We start from the raw sequence: 16,816 nt of genomic DNA, 5'->3' as shown, positions 1-16,816 counted from the left end.
TCAGTCATGCTTTAATTATGGTTAGAGTTTTTGTTAAAGCTGCTGATGTCATGACTTCAGTGGCATCTTGCTACTCTCATACAACTCGTGTGTTTTGCTGTGCTGTTGGAATAAAAGACTCATTATCCAAATAGAAGCCTTCACTTGGGAGCTGTGTGGCCTTGATGAGGGCATTGTTTGTGTGAACCACTTTCAAAGGGCTGTTTAATTCTTGCCTTGGGGCCTTGAGCAAAGCTCTCTCTTTCACTGTATCCTGCAGTTGTCCCGGCTGAGGAGGAGCTATGAGAAGCTGCAGAAGAAAAAAACAAGGAGCAGAGGAGAAGCTAACAAAGGACAAGAGGAGGACAAATTTGAATTGAGCCGACTGACCAGGAAGCTGGAGGTATGTGGTGAAAAAGCAAGTGCTGACCAGCTGATATGTATTAACTGCCTTACTGGGCTTCACTGGTGACTGAACTGTCCACTAGGAAGTGCACAGTGACTCCTGCTTAAGGAGCACTGCCCATCCACTCTCCAGGTGCAGCTCTTCTCAACTGCATGTGTGATAAAGGCAGTTTATGACATGTGCTGGGGTCTCTGACTGCACTGCATAAACTTAATGCTGTTCTTACCCTGAGACTAAATAAAAAGAAGGAGGTACTGGAAGAGTAACTAATTATGTGAATGGAATGAATCCCAGTGTGGGGAGGTTGTATTCTCACTTCTTTGAGGAGGAGGGAGCTACATGTTAAACTTCTTCTCAACCCTGTCTCATCTTCTAATCTTTCTGCTCTGCTGAGCTCAACCCCACTCAGTTTTCTCCTCCTGAGAGATGTGGTAACAACACACATCTGACTGATGTAGTGCCCAATTTCTGGAGCAGAGATTAGCAGTCAAATTCTGTATTTAATTCTTGTCATCTTGGTGATTTCAATAGCAGCATGTTTTGGAAGCTAAAGCCAGTCTGAATTGTTAAATCCCTGACAGCAAAGCCATGAAATCAGCCATGAATGTTTTGGCACTTAACATTTGTGAGCTTTACCTCGGGTGGGGAGGGAGTGCAGCGAGCCCGGTGTGTGAGGGCTCTGCGCTGCTGAGCTGCTGCATCAGGTGACTGGCTAATGGTTTTCCTGCTGGGGAAGGGTGTGAGGATATGGTGGGGAGAGAAGGCAAACATGGATGTGAACTGGAGGGGGATGTACTGCTCCAAGCCACCCCTGCTGTCCTTGCAGGAGTTCCGTCAGAAATCGCTTGACTGGGAGCAGCAGCGCCTGCAGTACCAGCAGCAGGTGGCATCGCTGGAGGCGCAGCGCAAGGCTCTGGCAGAGCACTCCGAGCTCATGCAGGTACAATTAACATGTGCTGGAAGTTTCTGCTTTGTTTGTGGCAGGGAGGGAGAGGCTAATGAAATCTCTAGGCTCCCATCCAGTTCAGAGTGCCATTGAAGTGACTTTTAATGTTCTGGTGGAATAAGGTTTGCTTGTACGAGTGCTGTATGGAAAAAAGATCTGGAGTCTGTCATCAGAGATTAGATAAACCTTGTGCAGCTCTCCCTGCCATCACTCTAGTTAGCAGAGAAGAGAGTAGGATGCAGATTTCCCTGAGAGGCAGAGACCACAGCATATGACACTTTAAAATATGTTACATCATGTTGTCTTTTTGAAAGCTGTGTACTTGCCAGCAGGTAGATACTTACCTTGTGGGTCCAGCTCAGAGGGTACTGTTGGAACACAGTCTTCCCCTACAGCAGAGACTTCCATAAAATACTGAAGCAACAGCAGTTTTCAGCCCCCCACCCCTTTTTTTAGGTCTCTCAAAGGCAAGAAGTAGTGGGGCTGCTGTTCTGCAAAGCTGATGGCTCAGTGAATTAGTGGTGCTGCAGCAGAGCAAGATGAATTGACCTAGAGCACAGCTGTGAAGTCACACAGACACAATCACAGCAGACACTGATAAGAAGCTCTTGCTGGGGACTTTGCCTTAATGGGCTCCTGAGTTGCTCTTGAGTGGAAGCTCCTGCAAGGAGGGAGACTGTGATGACAGGATTGAAGCTGGCTCTGACAGGGGCTTTGTGAGAGGCTGACACCAGGAGATCTACAAATGCAGAGAGAGTCCTTGAGCAGAAGGTCTTGCTGCTCTGCTGTCTGTGTGTCGTTGATAGCTCAGTTGTTTGGGAACAGATGTGTCCTTGGAGCTCAGGCTGGGACACTGGGGCATAGAGGAACTTGTCTTACTGTGCAGCAGAAAACCAGGAGGCTGGGGAGGTTTTCCCAGAGCTGCATAGGTGCCTTAGGTGCACAGGTACTGTGAAAAGACTGCCTGAATCCTCAATTGCTTTGAAAAGCCCAGCCTGGAAGTGCCAAATTTTTTGCCTTGGATGTTTTTGTGCATTTTATGTGCTTAGTTGTCTTTCTAGCACAAGATCAAGCTGAGATCCATGACCATGGAGTACTTCCCCTCTCTCTCCTTTCATCTGGCTTCCCCTCAGCTCTTCCAGAGCAGCTTAGGGAAGCCTGGAATTTTCCCCAGTACAGACCACCTTCTGGAACACCTGCAGCCTTTAAAGTCAGCTTTTCCTCAAAACCTGGAATTCTCTGCTGGCCTGGATATTGTGTGGCTGGAAATAAGAGACAGCTTAAATGTTTTCTTAATGCAGAAATAAATGTTCAGGCAGTCTGATACTCTGGCTTCTTGGGTAAAGAAAGGCTCTGCTTTAAACTCTTGGCCCTCTTGATTACCTTTTCTGTCATGACTGTTTTAATAATAATAAGGCTGTAATCAAAACTGTACCATAGCCTTGCAAATGAGCAGTTCTTACAGTTTGTGTAAATCAAGGCATGTGATGCTTCTGAACCTGGCAGGCATTGCTACTCTTTGAAACTGGGAGGATAGGACTGCTCAAATATTTTGTTTGAGCCTTTAAAAATTCAAAGATTTTGTACAATAAGGGACTACATGAAGTGAATGTTCCTAGAAGTTTATGTGAGAGCTGGCTTGTTAAATTTCACCAGCTAGCTGTGTGGAAAGAAATGCTATGAAATAAAGTACTGTGCCTATAAATTATAGAGCAGATATTGTCTGCTACTCATACATTCCTTGTAACTTTTTTGTCTGCCATTAGAACACTGAAAAATTCAAAATGAGCACTCCCTCAAGCTGCTGGAACCAGGTATTTACTGCAGAGAGCAAAGCAAATTGGCTGTTACAACTGATTTGTTTTGGGGCTATTTGGTGGTTGTGGCTTTGCAATTGTGCACCCTGAGCTGCTTTCTGTCCTGGTGTGGAATTAATGGTTGGGTAATCTCTGCCCTGTTTGGTTTACAAACTTTCTTACCTGCAGCCATTAGTCCTGGTCTAGCCTTGAGCTCATGAGCAAAAAATAGCAGGAGGCTTTGTGCTTAGACAAATCATACTTGGGCAGCTGGAGTGATTTCAGATTCTCATTTTCCAGATTCTCTCTGAACTGCTTTTGGAACCAAATGTCTCTCTTTTTTCATTTTATTTTTTACTTCTTCTGTTTGCCTTGGGAAGTTTTATCCATCGTGTAACCCTGGAACAATACTCTCCCTAATTCCCTGGGAGGTATCGTTGAGAATGAGAATGTGGCTCATTACACAAGAAATCAGTAGCTGTGTTGACTTAGCTTTGGTAGAGTTTTGGTGGTTTTGCAGTTTAGCTCTAGCAGGTGCTTGCTGTTGCAGAGTTTGGGTGTTCTGCAGTTTAGCTCTAGCAGGTGTTTGCTGTTGCAGACACATTTTTAGTCTCATGTGGAAGGTGAGATAATATAGATGAGATATAAGAGATAATATAGATGTTAGAATTCACACCACCACAATCAGAAGCCAACTATTTCTTAATTATAGTTAGTTCATCATAATACAATCTAAGTGTTTCTGGCCTGGCTGCATGGCTTGCCAGGCTCCTCACACAGTGGCTGTGAGCTCAGCAGCAATTCCGGGCAGCCAATCTTTGTTTCTTTAGGACATCCTGAGGATGTGGCCTTGAAGGGTGGCATGGCAGTGCCATCCCTCTGATCCTTCTGCAGGCCCTGTGACTCCCTGTCCCATCCCCTCCATGTCTGAGGGCTCAGACACATTTTTAGTCTCATGTGGAGGGTGAGATAATATAGATGAGATATAAGAGATAATATAGATGTTAGAATTCACACCACCACAATCAGAAGCCAACTATTTCTTAATTATAATTAGTTCATCATACATGAACTAATTATGATTAAGAAACATGTTGCAGACCCAGCTGGCCAGTCGGAAGCAGATGCTGGACTCGGTGGAGCTGGCGAGCCGCTCGGAAATCCAGCACTTGAGCAGCCGGCTGGAGAGGGCCAGGGACACCATCAGTGCCAACGAGCGCGAGGTGGAGAGGCTCAGCATGAGGGTGGATGGCCTCAGTGAGGACAACCGCATCATTCTGGAAGATCAGCACAGAGTTGAAGAGGAATTAAGGGAGTCCAAGACAATGTTAGAGGTCAGTGGAGGAGCTCTTGAAAAATGGGGTCTGAAGTGGTGGGTTCCTGATTGGCATCAAAATTGGCTTTGTAGGCATGTGCTGCTCTGCAGTATTTCAAAGGGTCCTAAAATATCTGATCTACCTCTCGTCACGTTGCAACTACCTGGTTTGGTCCACCTTGCAGCAGTCATTCCTTCTGCCTCCTGTGCAGGTGCTGCAGGATGAGAAGATGGAACTGAAAGCCACCTTGCAGTCTCAAGAAGATTTCATTAACAGCTCGAAACTGCACCAGGAACAGTTACAGAAACAGCTGGACAGGATGACTGAAACTCTTCACACAAAAGAACTCCTCATCAGGTAGCATCTGTGCCTTGCTGGTACTTTGGCTCTTCAATCCAGATCCATGTTCCAGGTTCTCTCACTGAGGACAGTAGCAGCATTTTCATGCAGCTGGATCTGTATTGGTTGTATTTAACATAGTGCACTGCAGTTTATCACAAGCACTGTGCTGCCTTGCAGCATTTTTCAATTTGCATTGCCTTGGGAATTAGCAGATAATCAGTGTAGAGCGTGGAGGGAGTCCACTTTCCTCAGCTGGGTTTCTGGAGGCAGTGCAGGGTTTTTGAGGGTGTCTCTCCCAGGCATTTTCAGCCAAGTGCTGGAGGCCTTTCAGGGTTTGATAACATGCTTATTAACCTAGGTGAAAGTTCTCACTGGTTGGGGCTTGGTGAATTAACTACATCTGTGACAAAATCATGTTGACCTTCTGCCCTGGCAATGTGCAGAGGCTGTTGGGTTCTGGTGTGTCAGGAGGTTTGGATGTTGGTCACCTACCAGGGAGGCCAACATCAATATAAAATGTAGTCTTTTTCAGTCAGCCTTAACTCAAGCAGGGGCTGTCATCCAGCTGCTGTGTTTGCTTACTCACACTGCACACAGTGGTCACCTGCTTTTAGGTGCTGTGTATTTTTCAGAGAACTCCAGGAGAACAGCAGTTATGTTCCCTGTGCCAGTGAACTCAGACATGTTTCTGTGCTGGATTAAAGCTGCTGTTTCTGTGCAGGGCCTTGGAGGAGCGCTTGCAAGGGAAGCCATTGTCCTCTGCAGGGCTGGAGCTGGAGCAGGTGCTGCTGCAGCTGGATGTTGCCCAGAAGAAGGAACAGCACTTGCAGTCAGAGGTGTCTCGTCTTGAGAACAGGTAACCCTCTGCTTGCTCCCTCTGCAAGGGCAAGTAGTCCTGGATAATAACACAGCACCTAATTGTGTTCATCAAGTTAGCCAGTGATTTTTATAGGCTTGTTTTAAATATCAAAGGGCCAAAGAAACCAAGTGCTATTCATTTTGCAGGGTAATAGTGACTGCTTTGCTAATTGGTTGGCTGCCTTTCTCTGCACGTGGTGGGTGTTCTCAGGGCTCCAGCTTGCTTAGGCTGAGCACTTTCACTCACAATAGGCTAAGGAGTCTTTGTTAGGCAGCTGGTAAGAAACAGATTTAGACCTTCCTGTGAAGTGAGGGTTATAAACAAATCTGGCCAGAGAGACTGGGGACTCCCTGTCTCTAGAGGTGTTCAAGACCAGGCTGGATGGTCTAGTTGAAGGTGTCCCTGCCCATGGCAGGAGGTGGAATGAGTTGAGCTTAGGGTCCCTCCCAAGCCAAAGCATTTTGTGATTCTATGATTCCTCTCCAAGTCTGTGGTTTTCAGACTTGTGTTTACATATAAATTTTGTAATCTTAGTTTGTAAATAAACAAGTAAGAAACAGTTGTTATCTGTTAGATGAACTTCCTGATCTCTTGTGCAATGATTTTGGAAAACAAACCCAGGGGATTGGTAAGGAACTTGTAGGCTGAGTTTAGTTTCTGTTGTAATGGACATAAAGGACTGCCTGGAAGATCAAAGTTGCTCTGACCATTTCCTCCTCCTTGGGTTATTCTAATCTATACTTTTGCATTTGGCACCCAGCCTGGTGTCTTCAAATGCCAGGTGTGTGCAGCTGAGCGAGGAGCTGGGGGAGAATATCAAAGAGCTGCAGTCCCTGGAAGAAGACCAGACTGAGTCAAGGGCAGAGATTAAAAAGGTGACTTGGCTTTGTTCATGGGGAGTGGGATGGCACTGGTGGGGTGAGCTGATCCCTGTGTGCCAGTGCCTCAGCAGTGGCACCAGGGCAGGGCTGCTGGCAGGCAGGGATCTGCTGCAGGTAAGGAGCACTCCTGGCAGAGGAAAGGTTGAGAGGACACCTGTCTGCAGGTGTCTGAAGCTGGCTCTGTGAGCATCTCCTGGGCCTCCCCCAGTACACCTGTACACTGTGGAGATACTTGAATTACTGCTGAAGGGGCAAATAGGCAAAATTATTAAGGTCTGGAATCATGAGTTTAAGCCTAATACAGGCTCCCAACAGGGTGAAGAGCAGAGAAGGAGTGAGTTTGCTGTAATATGTCCTGTCACACTTGAGGCAGGACTTCAAATGTGTCCTGGTTCCTTTATGTGTTTCAGGCTGGGTATCTGGACATGAGGGCAGGGGCTGGGAGGAATGGAGCAGCTCACCTGCCACGAGGGGCTCACCCCAGAGCTCTGAGCACCCAAGGGGGGCAAGCCTTCCACTAGCTTGGCTCTTCATAATGGTCTGCATCAGCTCATGTCAGAGCTTTCACTGGAGCCTGGTAGAGTGGAAGCCTCATTGAACCTGAGTGAAAAACCTCACTTGTGTGGAAATCCTTCATCCTTTATTCTGAACATACAGAGGTGCAGATCTTGCCAGAGATGTGTGCTTGGTTACACATCTAAACAGCCACACAGTAAATGAATCTCCCACAGGCTGCTGGGGAGGAGGGAGAGATTTATGAAGGCTGTTTCTGTTTTATATACTTGGGAGGCATTGAGGTGACATAGAGATAAATCACCATGTGAACAGTATTTACATGGGTAGGCAGAGATCATCTGGTTCAATTTTCTAAAATGCTTGTAATTCTCAGAAAAATCCTGTGTGTTTGGGTGGTTTATATTTCTGACTAATGGAATGGAGTCCTGGGGAAGGAATTATGCTGCTGTTGTTCTGTCGTGCTACTGAATAAATATAAAGTGTGCCTACCAGCATATTGTATGTGGTGCAGGTCTGCCACCTCAAAAAGCATTGAATAAACCAAGATAAGGTATGGAAAAAGATGGCCATAAAGGATGGAGTGGTTTTTATACAAGCAACAGCTGAATGGAATAGGACTTAGCAAACTGGAAAAGAGATAAATGAGATTGAATGGACTGAAAATAAAATCATGCCTGACATGTGGAAAGTAAATAGGGAATGATTATTCTTTCATCATGCAGGGCCTAGTGGTCATCACACAGAGTTATGAAAACAAAGAGATGTATTTTTACCCTGTGCATAGCTGGCTGGTGGAAACTTGCCATGGGAAGCTTTAGTTGCTATGAGCTAACATTGATTCAACTCTAATATTGATTCAAAAGACTTAGGGCAAATTAATTCCTGGAAGAAAAAGACAGCTTGAGCTATTTAAAGTTACCATCTTTAAATTGTATCTTCAAATACCTCAGGAAGGCAGAGTGGCAAATCGCAGGGTTATATTTTCCAAGAGTTAGTGTGCTTCCCCAGTCATGGTGAACCTTTGGCTCTCTGGCTTTGGCTACAGAGGTTGAATGATGAGCTGAAGAGGCTGTTGGTTTGATAAATTGTGGGTTTTCTCAAGTACCTCATGACATGAAACTTCTTTCCAGTTGGCAGTGTGTGGTGTGGGAAGGGATTAGGATGAGGTGGCTCTCAATCAGGAAGGACAAGCACGTGCAGAGGGTTTGTTACATGGAGCTTTTTTGTTTTCCAGGACTGGGATTTCACATTCCCATGTGCAGTACTTTTGCTTTTTTAGCTGAAACATGTTTTAAAAGTTCATGGGTGATGTGTGCATCTCTTCCTCCAGCTGAAAGACCAGCTCTCTCAGGCTGAACAAATGCACAGCAGTGAGCTGGAGAGGATGAAAAGGGAGATCTCCAGGCTGACCCAGGAGCTGCAGCAGCGAGACATCACCATTGCATCAGCAAGTGGCTCCACCTCAGACCTGGAGCAGCAGCTCAGAGCAGAGATTGAAAGGGCAGAGAGGAAAGCAGTGGAGCACAGGGTAAAAAAGGCACAAGACTCTTATGCTGTCTGTCTAAGGGATCTGAAGGCCTGGAACACCATCCTGGTTTTTAGCTACATTAGTAGTTTCTTTCTGTCTTTAGCCTCTGTACAAAAGCTGAGGGTGTTGTGGGCCTGCATTGTGTTCTTTTTCTGAGCTTGTTGTTTGCCTTTGTCTCTTCAGGTACTTCTGGTCCAGCTGGAAACCTTGAGGCTGGAAAACCGTCATCTCTCAGAGATTCTGGAAAAAACAGAGTGTGGTAAGCTGAAGGTATGAAGGTATTGAGGACCAGGAGCTGGAAAGGGGCTAGCCTTGTGTACCTGCCTGGGAATAGTCTGAGGCTTTGCCTAGGCCTCTCAATGGGGGACAGAGTGTAGTGAACTTTAAACCCAAGCAAAAGAGGCAATTTGAGAGGAAATAAGGAGCAGAAATATCAAGCATCTGCTCAGTCAGAGACTGGTAAGGAGAACTGCAGAAGCAGCCATAATTTCCATGTCTTCTCCACGGGCTTTGGCCCTTGTATTTTAGTACATTTCATTACACTTCCATTTTAAGCCACCTTGACTCAAACCTTAGACTCTCACCCTGTGATGTCCTTTTGACCTGTCTGAGAGCTGTAACTCCTCTGGTCCTTGAAATGCTTGGGGTGAGAGGGTGTTCTCCCCTGGTGAGGAGCCTTTCAGCAGGGAGGAGCCTTTCACTGCTCCTTTCCATGAGTAGGATGCAGACTGGGAATATGGGCTGTATGTGTTGGGCAGTGTTCTTGGAAAGAGCCCTGTGGTGGGCTCCTGCAGCTGAACAAAACCTTCAAAACTCCTGAGGCAGAGGGGAGAAGAGGAGCCTGAATGGCAGAGGTGCAGCTTTGGCAGAAATAATTAGTTGACTCATTTGTGAAGGAAGAAGTGGCTGGTTTGCAAGCTCTGTCTCAACTTAAGCAGAATGGCTGCTTCCCTGTAGGGGGCAAGGGCTGGATTCAGACAGCTGAGAACCTCATGAGAATATGTCAGAGCTTTTATCGTGTTAGATGTGTGGGAGGCAAATACCTCTTAGTATTAGTTTGGGGTGATTGTCAAATGTGCCAAGTTCCTGGGAAAGTGCTGAACAGAAGCTTGTGGCTGGTGAGATGGATTAAAAACACAGCTTTCTGGAGGGCTGGTTTGAAACTGAAATAACCTAAGGCCCATTACTTTCTGCTTGAAAAGTGCCTGGTGGCTTTTGCCTGTGTGAATTCCCAAAAATGTGGCAGCAGTGTGAAAAGCAGGAAATCTTCCTTAAAAAAAAGCCCTACAGCCCCAAGGCACAGGAGCTGGATCTTGGCTGGCAGTCCTAATGCACATTTGGAAAGGCCTTAGATACTGAGCTGATGAGAATTAATTAACCATCTAAATTTAATAGAATTGGCAAAAAGCAAGTGGGAATGTCACAGGGGTAGAAGCAGTGGAAATTATACCCACCTGGCCTAGTAAATAGAAGATGATGGGAAGAAGCAAGTTGTTCAGAGTTTCAGAAAGGCCAGAGGCAGGTATATCTGAACTATCCTAGGTCCATGTTTTCCTGTTTTAAAAGAAATCCAGTGGTGAGAGAGACTGACCATCCCAGGCAGATCAGCACAGAGAGTCTGGATGCAGGCCCAATAAGGCATATCTATAATTAATTTTCTCCTAGGAAAGTCTTGAAGGTTTTGCCAGTCAAAATGAAGTTAGGGGATATGCCTTAAAGAACCTCTTGCTGGCCTTTGCTCTGGATGTGACTGTGGTGTCTTGCAAACCAGAATTTCTGACTTCTGCCCTTGTCTGTCTGTTAGGGGGCTGATGGCAGCCTGAGAGCACTCAGGGAGGACTACACTGCTGAGCTCCAGAAATTGATAGCTGAGAACCAGCAGCTGCGGAAGGACCTGGCAGAGACCAGGGCGAAACTGGGAGTCACTGCACAGGTGTGCCCAGGTGAACCTGAGGGCAGGGCTCAGCAGGGGCAAGGCAGAGAGCCCAGGGATTTACAGCACAGGTGAGTGACCCCAGGGATGCTGCTTCCTCAGGATGAGGGAGAGCAGGGGGTGTGTGGGGTTTAGTGGCATGCTGGGTGTCTCTCCAGTGCATTGTGTTTCTGGGAGAACACAAGGGCTGGTTGGGAGTCTGCCTTTATGCCTTAAGCAGTGCAGTAGCTTTGAGTCTCAGCTGGTTTGTGTTCTGCAAAGCCAGCAGTGTTTGTCTTTTGTCTGCCTTTGCCTCTCTCTGGAGCAGCAGTCTGTGCTGTTTTTGGTGACAGGATTAGATGTGGCCCAGGCAGCTGTGTTCCTTTCTGTTGCTGTGCTAGGATGTGCAGGCTGTGGGTTTTGGTATCTACAGTAGCAGAAGAGAGAGAGAGAATTCCACAGGGACTGAATGTGTGTCTGGAAGTGCTATGGAAACAAGTCTGGATTGCCAGGGCTGTTAGTAACATCTATGTTAATTGTTGCCTCTTTGTGAGTTTTTGCTGGAGTTCAGCTGCTAAGAGACAAACTCAGTTCTGTGCTCAAACGTGCCTTCCAGGGAAGCACAGCACAAGCAGGATGAACACACAGAGAGGACACATCTCCAGCCTGACAGGACTGCTCAGCATCATCACAGGGACTCCCAAAGGTTTGGGGCTGCTGAAACAGGAACTGTGACCCCTGAGAGGGGTGAGCCACCCTCCCAGAGCAGCAACAAGAACTGCAGGGAGCCATGTGCCTGGCTGGGAATGGAGTCTGTGCTTCTTAGGGTGCATGAAAACAAAGATCTTGCAGATGAAGCATCTAAGCAGCCTGCCTTAAATCATCACAGAGAATCTCTGTTTTCGGTAAGCAGTGTACAGGAGCTACTTGCTGCTCAACAGCTGAAAATAGAGCTGGGTTCTTATCTGGCAAAGGGGATGGGCATTTGAATGCATGACCTAACTGCATATTGTGTGTGATCCTCTAAGTAAATCAAATGTTAAACAGGGAAGGAAAGCCACTGCTGGATGGGTAAGACTTGGCCAGGAACATCTATGTAGAGGCTCTTCAGAACCCCTTGGAGAAGAGCTTTGTGTTTGTGTGCTTGCTAAGTTAATTCCAGGAGCTCATGGTGCTGTACCTCAGTGTGTAGCAGGATCTGCTCCTGTCCCCTCAGAACTCTGCTTCAGCTTTTGGCTTGGGCCTGTAGTAGAGGCTCAGAATGGATGTGGAGTGCTGAGTATGTCAGTATTTCACAGGCTCTGGGTGGCTGGTTGCTGCACATCTGTAAAGCACAGGGTGAGTTTTACCCCTTTTCAAACAGGCTGCAGCAGTCAGCACACTGAACTTAAAGCTGCTTATGCTTGCAGATGACAAAGCCTGAAATCCCTGCTTCACTGCACAAGGGGAGCCTGCTCTTTTTCCCACTTGCTGATGGTACTTTTTTCATCAGGAGCAGTGTTAGCACTCTCTCTGTCCCACCTCAGCTCAGTTGCTGAAGCACTTGACCAAGATATAGAAAATTTGCACTGAATCACTTCTTCCTGTCATGTTTAGGGAGGGGAGAATGCTGAGCACTGGTCCTTGCTCCAGATGTGTTGCCCTAGCAGTGTTCAGAGCAGTTTCTCCCCTGTTTTTGCTTTGGTAGCAGTGACAACTATTAAACTATTGGCTATCTTTTTGTAGTGCAGAGAAGAGGCTCAAAGGCTAATGCACAGATAAGTGGAGGCTTGCCAGGTCTTTGATGAAATTTATGACCAAGAACAGGTCTTGATTTTTCAAGACTAAAATAGCTTGTGCACATACCCAGAAAACAGTGTTGGGAACTTAGGGAACTGCAGTATTGTAAATGGAAACTCTTCAGGTTGCAAGACTGGACCCAAAGTGTGAACAGTTCACACTTCAGGGTATGAGAAGCTCTAGGGCTTGATGTTTAATAGAAGAGAATGGGCTGCTTTTTATTCTGAGAGGAAGAAATAAGATTTCTAAGGAAATGCAGATATTTCTCCGGGTGTTGACTGGGTCAGGCTCCGACGGGCTCAGTGTCTTTAAATCAATTCCTTTAGCACTAAGAGAGCAGAACTCTTATCAGTAGGCAGTAGTGGGGTGGGAGAGATTTTCTTGTTGTCTGTAGCCTTTTCTGTTTCCCTTTGTTCCTGGTTGTTGACAAGACCTGAAAACCACGAGACTCCAGGATTTGGAAATAACCAGTTCTTTTCTCTTGCCAAGACAGAGACAACTTGTCTGTAATGGAAAGCAGCCCCTTAGTAACCTTAATAGTTCACGTGCCAGCCCCTGTGCACGAAGCTTCTCTTCATCAACTTGTACATTAAGCCTGGTTTACAGTGTTGTTTTTGTAAGTTAATAACTTGTGGGTAAGTGATGTGAGGAGCAGGAATAGTTGTTGACTGTAAAGGAAAGAATCTGGAGTAGTTTGTTGACCATTGCTGGCTGGACTGAGGTGCTGTTCTGTGAGCTGCAATGGGAGTTTGGCCTGTACTTGCCTGTGGGATTTTACCAGGAGCCTGTTACTTTGGGGAAGAAGAGGAGGTGTATGAAAGAAAGTGGAGATATTCCCAGTGGGGAATATGTGGTAAAAAAACCCAGTCTGGCAGTGCTTTCCCTTCCCTGGACCCAAACTATGAGGGGCTCCCATTGGGATTTTTATGGAGACAAGGAGCAGAATGATATTGCACCAGCACCCAGGGCAAACTCCTTGATATTCTGTAGTGATCTTCTCTAGTTCTGATTTTTCAGTAGTGATTTTTTGGCAGTGTTGGCCTCGTGCAGCAATCATTGCTGGCTGTTGGGAGGGACGTGACCTGTGATACAAATGGGAGATCTGAGTGCTTAGTCTACCCACTAAGATGGAAATGAGCCTCTAGGAGCATGTTCAGTGGTGTGCTTTGCAGATCAGTGGTGTTTCTGGCCAAAACTTGGAATGAAGGAATGCCTGATAATCCCTTTGTTTCCCTTTAGTGCCCCTTGCCTACAGCTTCTGTGGGATCCATTGCTGCACGATACCTGGAAGATGAAGAAGTGAGATCGCAGCACATCCTGGAGTGCCTAAATGCTCACATTGAGGAACTGAAAAAAGAGAGTGCAAAGATAGTGAGACGATTTGAACACCATGAATAATGTTCCTTGTGGAGTTGGAATGCTGGTTTCCTTATGTACTTCCAAACTGTGAATGGGAAGGTGCCTGTATCCAGCTGGGATTGGAGCTTGAGTGAGAGGCCGTGTGTCCCACTTGGAGCTGAATCAGCAGGATGGGAGTTGAGGAAAAGGAACTCCTGTCTCCATGCTTGCTCTGATGAGGGGTGTTACACCACAAACATTTGAGTCAGCTTGCCATAGGTCAGAGACCTGCATCACAGCTATGTGCTCACTCGCAAAGTTGATGGTATTTTTTAAAAGCAAAACATTTCCTAGTTTTTATGTATTTAAAGTATATTTTCTACGTGTAAAAGCATTGAAATAAATCAGAATGGCAAACACCTGTTTTCCTGTTTATACAAATACACAAAGTGACTCTTGTGCTTTATATTCCCTTCTCATCAGGAACTTGGATCAACACCTTTTCCATCACAGCATAGCTATTTTCTTCAAAGAACAGGGAATAAAATTCCTCTTTCCTTTAGGCTATCTGCATTTTTTCCAGTTAATTTGCCCTTAGTGGGATTTCTTAATATTTCCTGGTTCTTGTAGCTTCTGCCCTTTCCAATTTGTGTAGCATCTGGTATCTTTATCTTGCTGTACAGGGTGCTCGAAGTACTGCAGAATAGCTGAGGAATGAGTGGCTGAATTCTGGATGTGGCTCTTGGAAAAGAGAAATAGGAATGAGAAATGACACTGGATAGGAGGAGAACCCACAAGCAGGTGAGGTTCATCCACATGTCATTGCAGCTGCCATGTGAGCTGGTGCCAGCCTGGGTTGAATCTGGACAGTCCAGTGGAACTGCTGCATCAAAATATATCTGTGACCTCCTTTGGGGAAAATATTCAGTCTTTCCTCAAGGGAAGTAAGTTGTCAGTGAGTGAACAGGACTTCTTTCCTATGAATTTGTTTTCTGTTGGGGTCTCTCTAGTTCTCCTGTGGCTGAGTCTTTATGGTCTTTGTGCAGGCAAACCTTGGGATGAGGACATTCCATGTCCATAAGTTTCCTGTTCCTTTCCATCAGCTTCACCTTGTCTTAGAGCAGCTTAACACTGTCAAGGAACAGGAATTCAAAAGCCACACATACCCAGAGCCCAGCAATTGTGTCAGACAGGTGAGTTCAGCCAGGGGGTGCCTGGCTGCAGACTGGGGCTGCACTTGGGCATGCACCTCTGCATCCCAGAGTTTAGAAATGTTCCAATCCAAAAGTCCTTGTGTTTTGGCTTTCTTGTGGAGTTCCTTGCATGAGGATAAAATCTTCAAATGCATTCTGGATTCTCGTTGTGCAGCCTTGGTAATGAGGTGCTGAACTGCTCCCAGCTGGAGCAGGACTGTGATCATCCAGCACTGGCCTTGGATCCTCTGCAGAGCTGTCCATGGGTGTTTTTGGAACATCTTCCCTGTCTGTCCAGATCTCAAGTAAGGACTTGTTGGGTGTTGGGCATTTTGATAAAATCTGAACAGCAGAATGCACCAAACTGTTTTCTCTTTGTAGATGAACCTATAGATGCACTGAGTGTAAGATATGCCAGAACCCTTAGGGATCCCTCACAGCCTTCAGTGAGGCCACTAATTTCATTTTTAAATTATACCTTGCAAGTAGTATTGTATTTCCTGATGATTTGTCAAATTAGTTACTGAGTATTGCATCATGCTGCTGGTGTTTTCAGCAGTTAGGGAGACATTTTGCCTTGTTTCTGATGTGCTCTTCCATATCCCTTCAGAGATATTTGGCAGTTCATGTTGGCAGAAGGGAAGAGCAAGACTGAAGATGATCCATTTGCTTAATTAGCAGCTATAATCCTACAGTTTTATCAATTTCTAATACCTGTAATAAGCAGCTCCATTCAGGGAGAATTCATTCATCAGCTTCATTCATCTAAAAATTTGAACTAATGTAATCTAAAGTAGCATCTGCAGCAGGGGAACTGCTGAATTACTTCCCTGTGTTGGTGCGTGTGTGTGTGCTTTGTCTTTCCCCTTTCTCTCATTGCAGATGCCCTGAGAGAACTGAGAAGTCTGTTCCAGAACCGTTCTCCTGGTGTTGGAACCTTGGCTGCACTGAAGAATGTGCATTTTTTATGAGGAGGAGGAGAAGGAGTTGTGTTTATCCTGGAGGGAGATGTCACAGCAAGTGCAGACTTCTGAGGGGCTTTTATCTGGGGCTGCAGGGTTTCTCAGGCATTCTCTGCCTTTGCAGTGTCAAATCTCCCTTGGAATAATCACCTGACCCTGGAAACTTTATAATTAATGAAGCTGGAGAGGGGGTTTGTGTCTTTGAACTTAGGCCTTCAATAGCACTAAAGAATTTCTTGCACACTTGCAGGGCAGAGCCAATGTTTGTTTTCTGATTGAGACAAAAGTGTGGAACTGTATTTGCAGCACTTCCTTTTGTACATCTGTGGAGTGGGATGTGCAGGCTTCATCTGTCTTTAGAGTGTTACAGATGTTCTGCTGTGGGTGTGACAGTGCTTGGGGGTCACTCTTTACTTTGAGGGGTTAAAGAATCTGGGACTCTGTAGATGTGTGGAATTGCAGGTGCCTGGGTTTTGCAGGAACAGGGAATACTCCCCGAGGTTGTGCTAAGTAGGGGGCAATAAACTGTCCTCTCTGCTCTCTTGGGGTCAGTTTTTGTTTCCCCTGCCATCTGGAGACACAAATAAAGCTTAGAGAGAGGGCTTGTGGAAGTGAGTCTTTGAGACAAGGAGCAGGGACCGTGGTCATAGTGATGTCATCTGCAGAGAGGCTTTACCAAAGTGTCTGTGTGCTTCTGCCTGTTTGTGAACATCAGATGTGTGGTTCCATGAACAGTGTCTGCACTTTGGTATCCTTGACCCTGTTTGGTGGAAGAAGTTGTTTTCTTTAGTCACTAAACTCTTTGGGATGCTTCCTTATCCTGCCATTGTAAGAAGTGATGTACTTTACTGGATCAGCTTGACCTGTGAAATGAAAGCTACTGCAGTGTATCCTCATTGATCTGAAAAGTGGGATCTGAGAAAAAAGAACCCTTCTGCCAGGCACCAAAATAAACCAGGACTGTCTGTGCTGACAGACAATACTTGCTTTAGCCTTCAAGGTCCTTAGGCAAACAAAAGATCTGCCTTGCATCTGTGCTGCTCAGTCTGTGCTGATGCCCAGG

General features: G+C 46.0%; 1 protein-coding gene across 10 annotated transcripts in view; it reads left to right on the top strand.

Moving 5' to 3' along the window:
- Positions 1–14,017, top strand: part of CEP63 (centrosomal protein 63) — a 40,316-nt gene extending 26,299 nt beyond the window's left edge. For 5 of the 10 annotated variants that reach the window (XM_063166674.1, XM_063166673.1, XM_063166669.1 and 2 more), the window contains exons 5-16: positions 260–382; positions 1,212–1,325; positions 3,098–3,145; positions 4,228–4,461; positions 4,655–4,800; positions 5,507–5,641; positions 6,405–6,519; positions 8,372–8,569; positions 8,753–8,839; positions 10,374–10,573; positions 11,098–11,386; positions 13,500–14,017. In XM_063166674.1, the coding sequence (XP_063022744.1) occupies positions 260–382; positions 1,212–1,325; positions 3,098–3,145; positions 4,228–4,461; positions 4,655–4,800; positions 5,507–5,641; positions 6,405–6,519; positions 8,372–8,569; positions 8,753–8,839; positions 10,374–10,573; positions 11,098–11,386; positions 13,500–13,658 (1,848 nt within the window). In that variant the 3' untranslated portion in view covers positions 13,659–14,017. The remainder of the gene's footprint in view (positions 1–259; positions 383–1,211; positions 1,326–3,097; positions 3,146–4,227; positions 4,462–4,654; positions 4,801–5,506; positions 5,642–6,404; positions 6,520–8,371; positions 8,570–8,752; positions 8,840–10,373; positions 10,574–11,097; positions 11,387–13,499) is intronic. The other 5 variants (XM_063166676.1, XM_063166675.1, XM_063166678.1 and 2 more) reach the window with 5 other exon arrangements.
- The last annotated feature ends 2,799 nt before the right edge of the window (positions 14,018–16,816 follow it).

The sequence above is a fragment of the Melospiza melodia genome, chromosome 12 (assembly GCF_035770615.1).
Source record: "Melospiza melodia melodia isolate bMelMel2 chromosome 12, bMelMel2.pri, whole genome shotgun sequence".
Lineage (NCBI taxonomy): Eukaryota > Metazoa > Chordata > Aves > Passeriformes > Passerellidae > Melospiza > Melospiza melodia.
The sequence above is the reverse complement of the archived record's forward strand: the minus strand, read 5'-3'. Positions and strand labels throughout refer to the sequence as shown.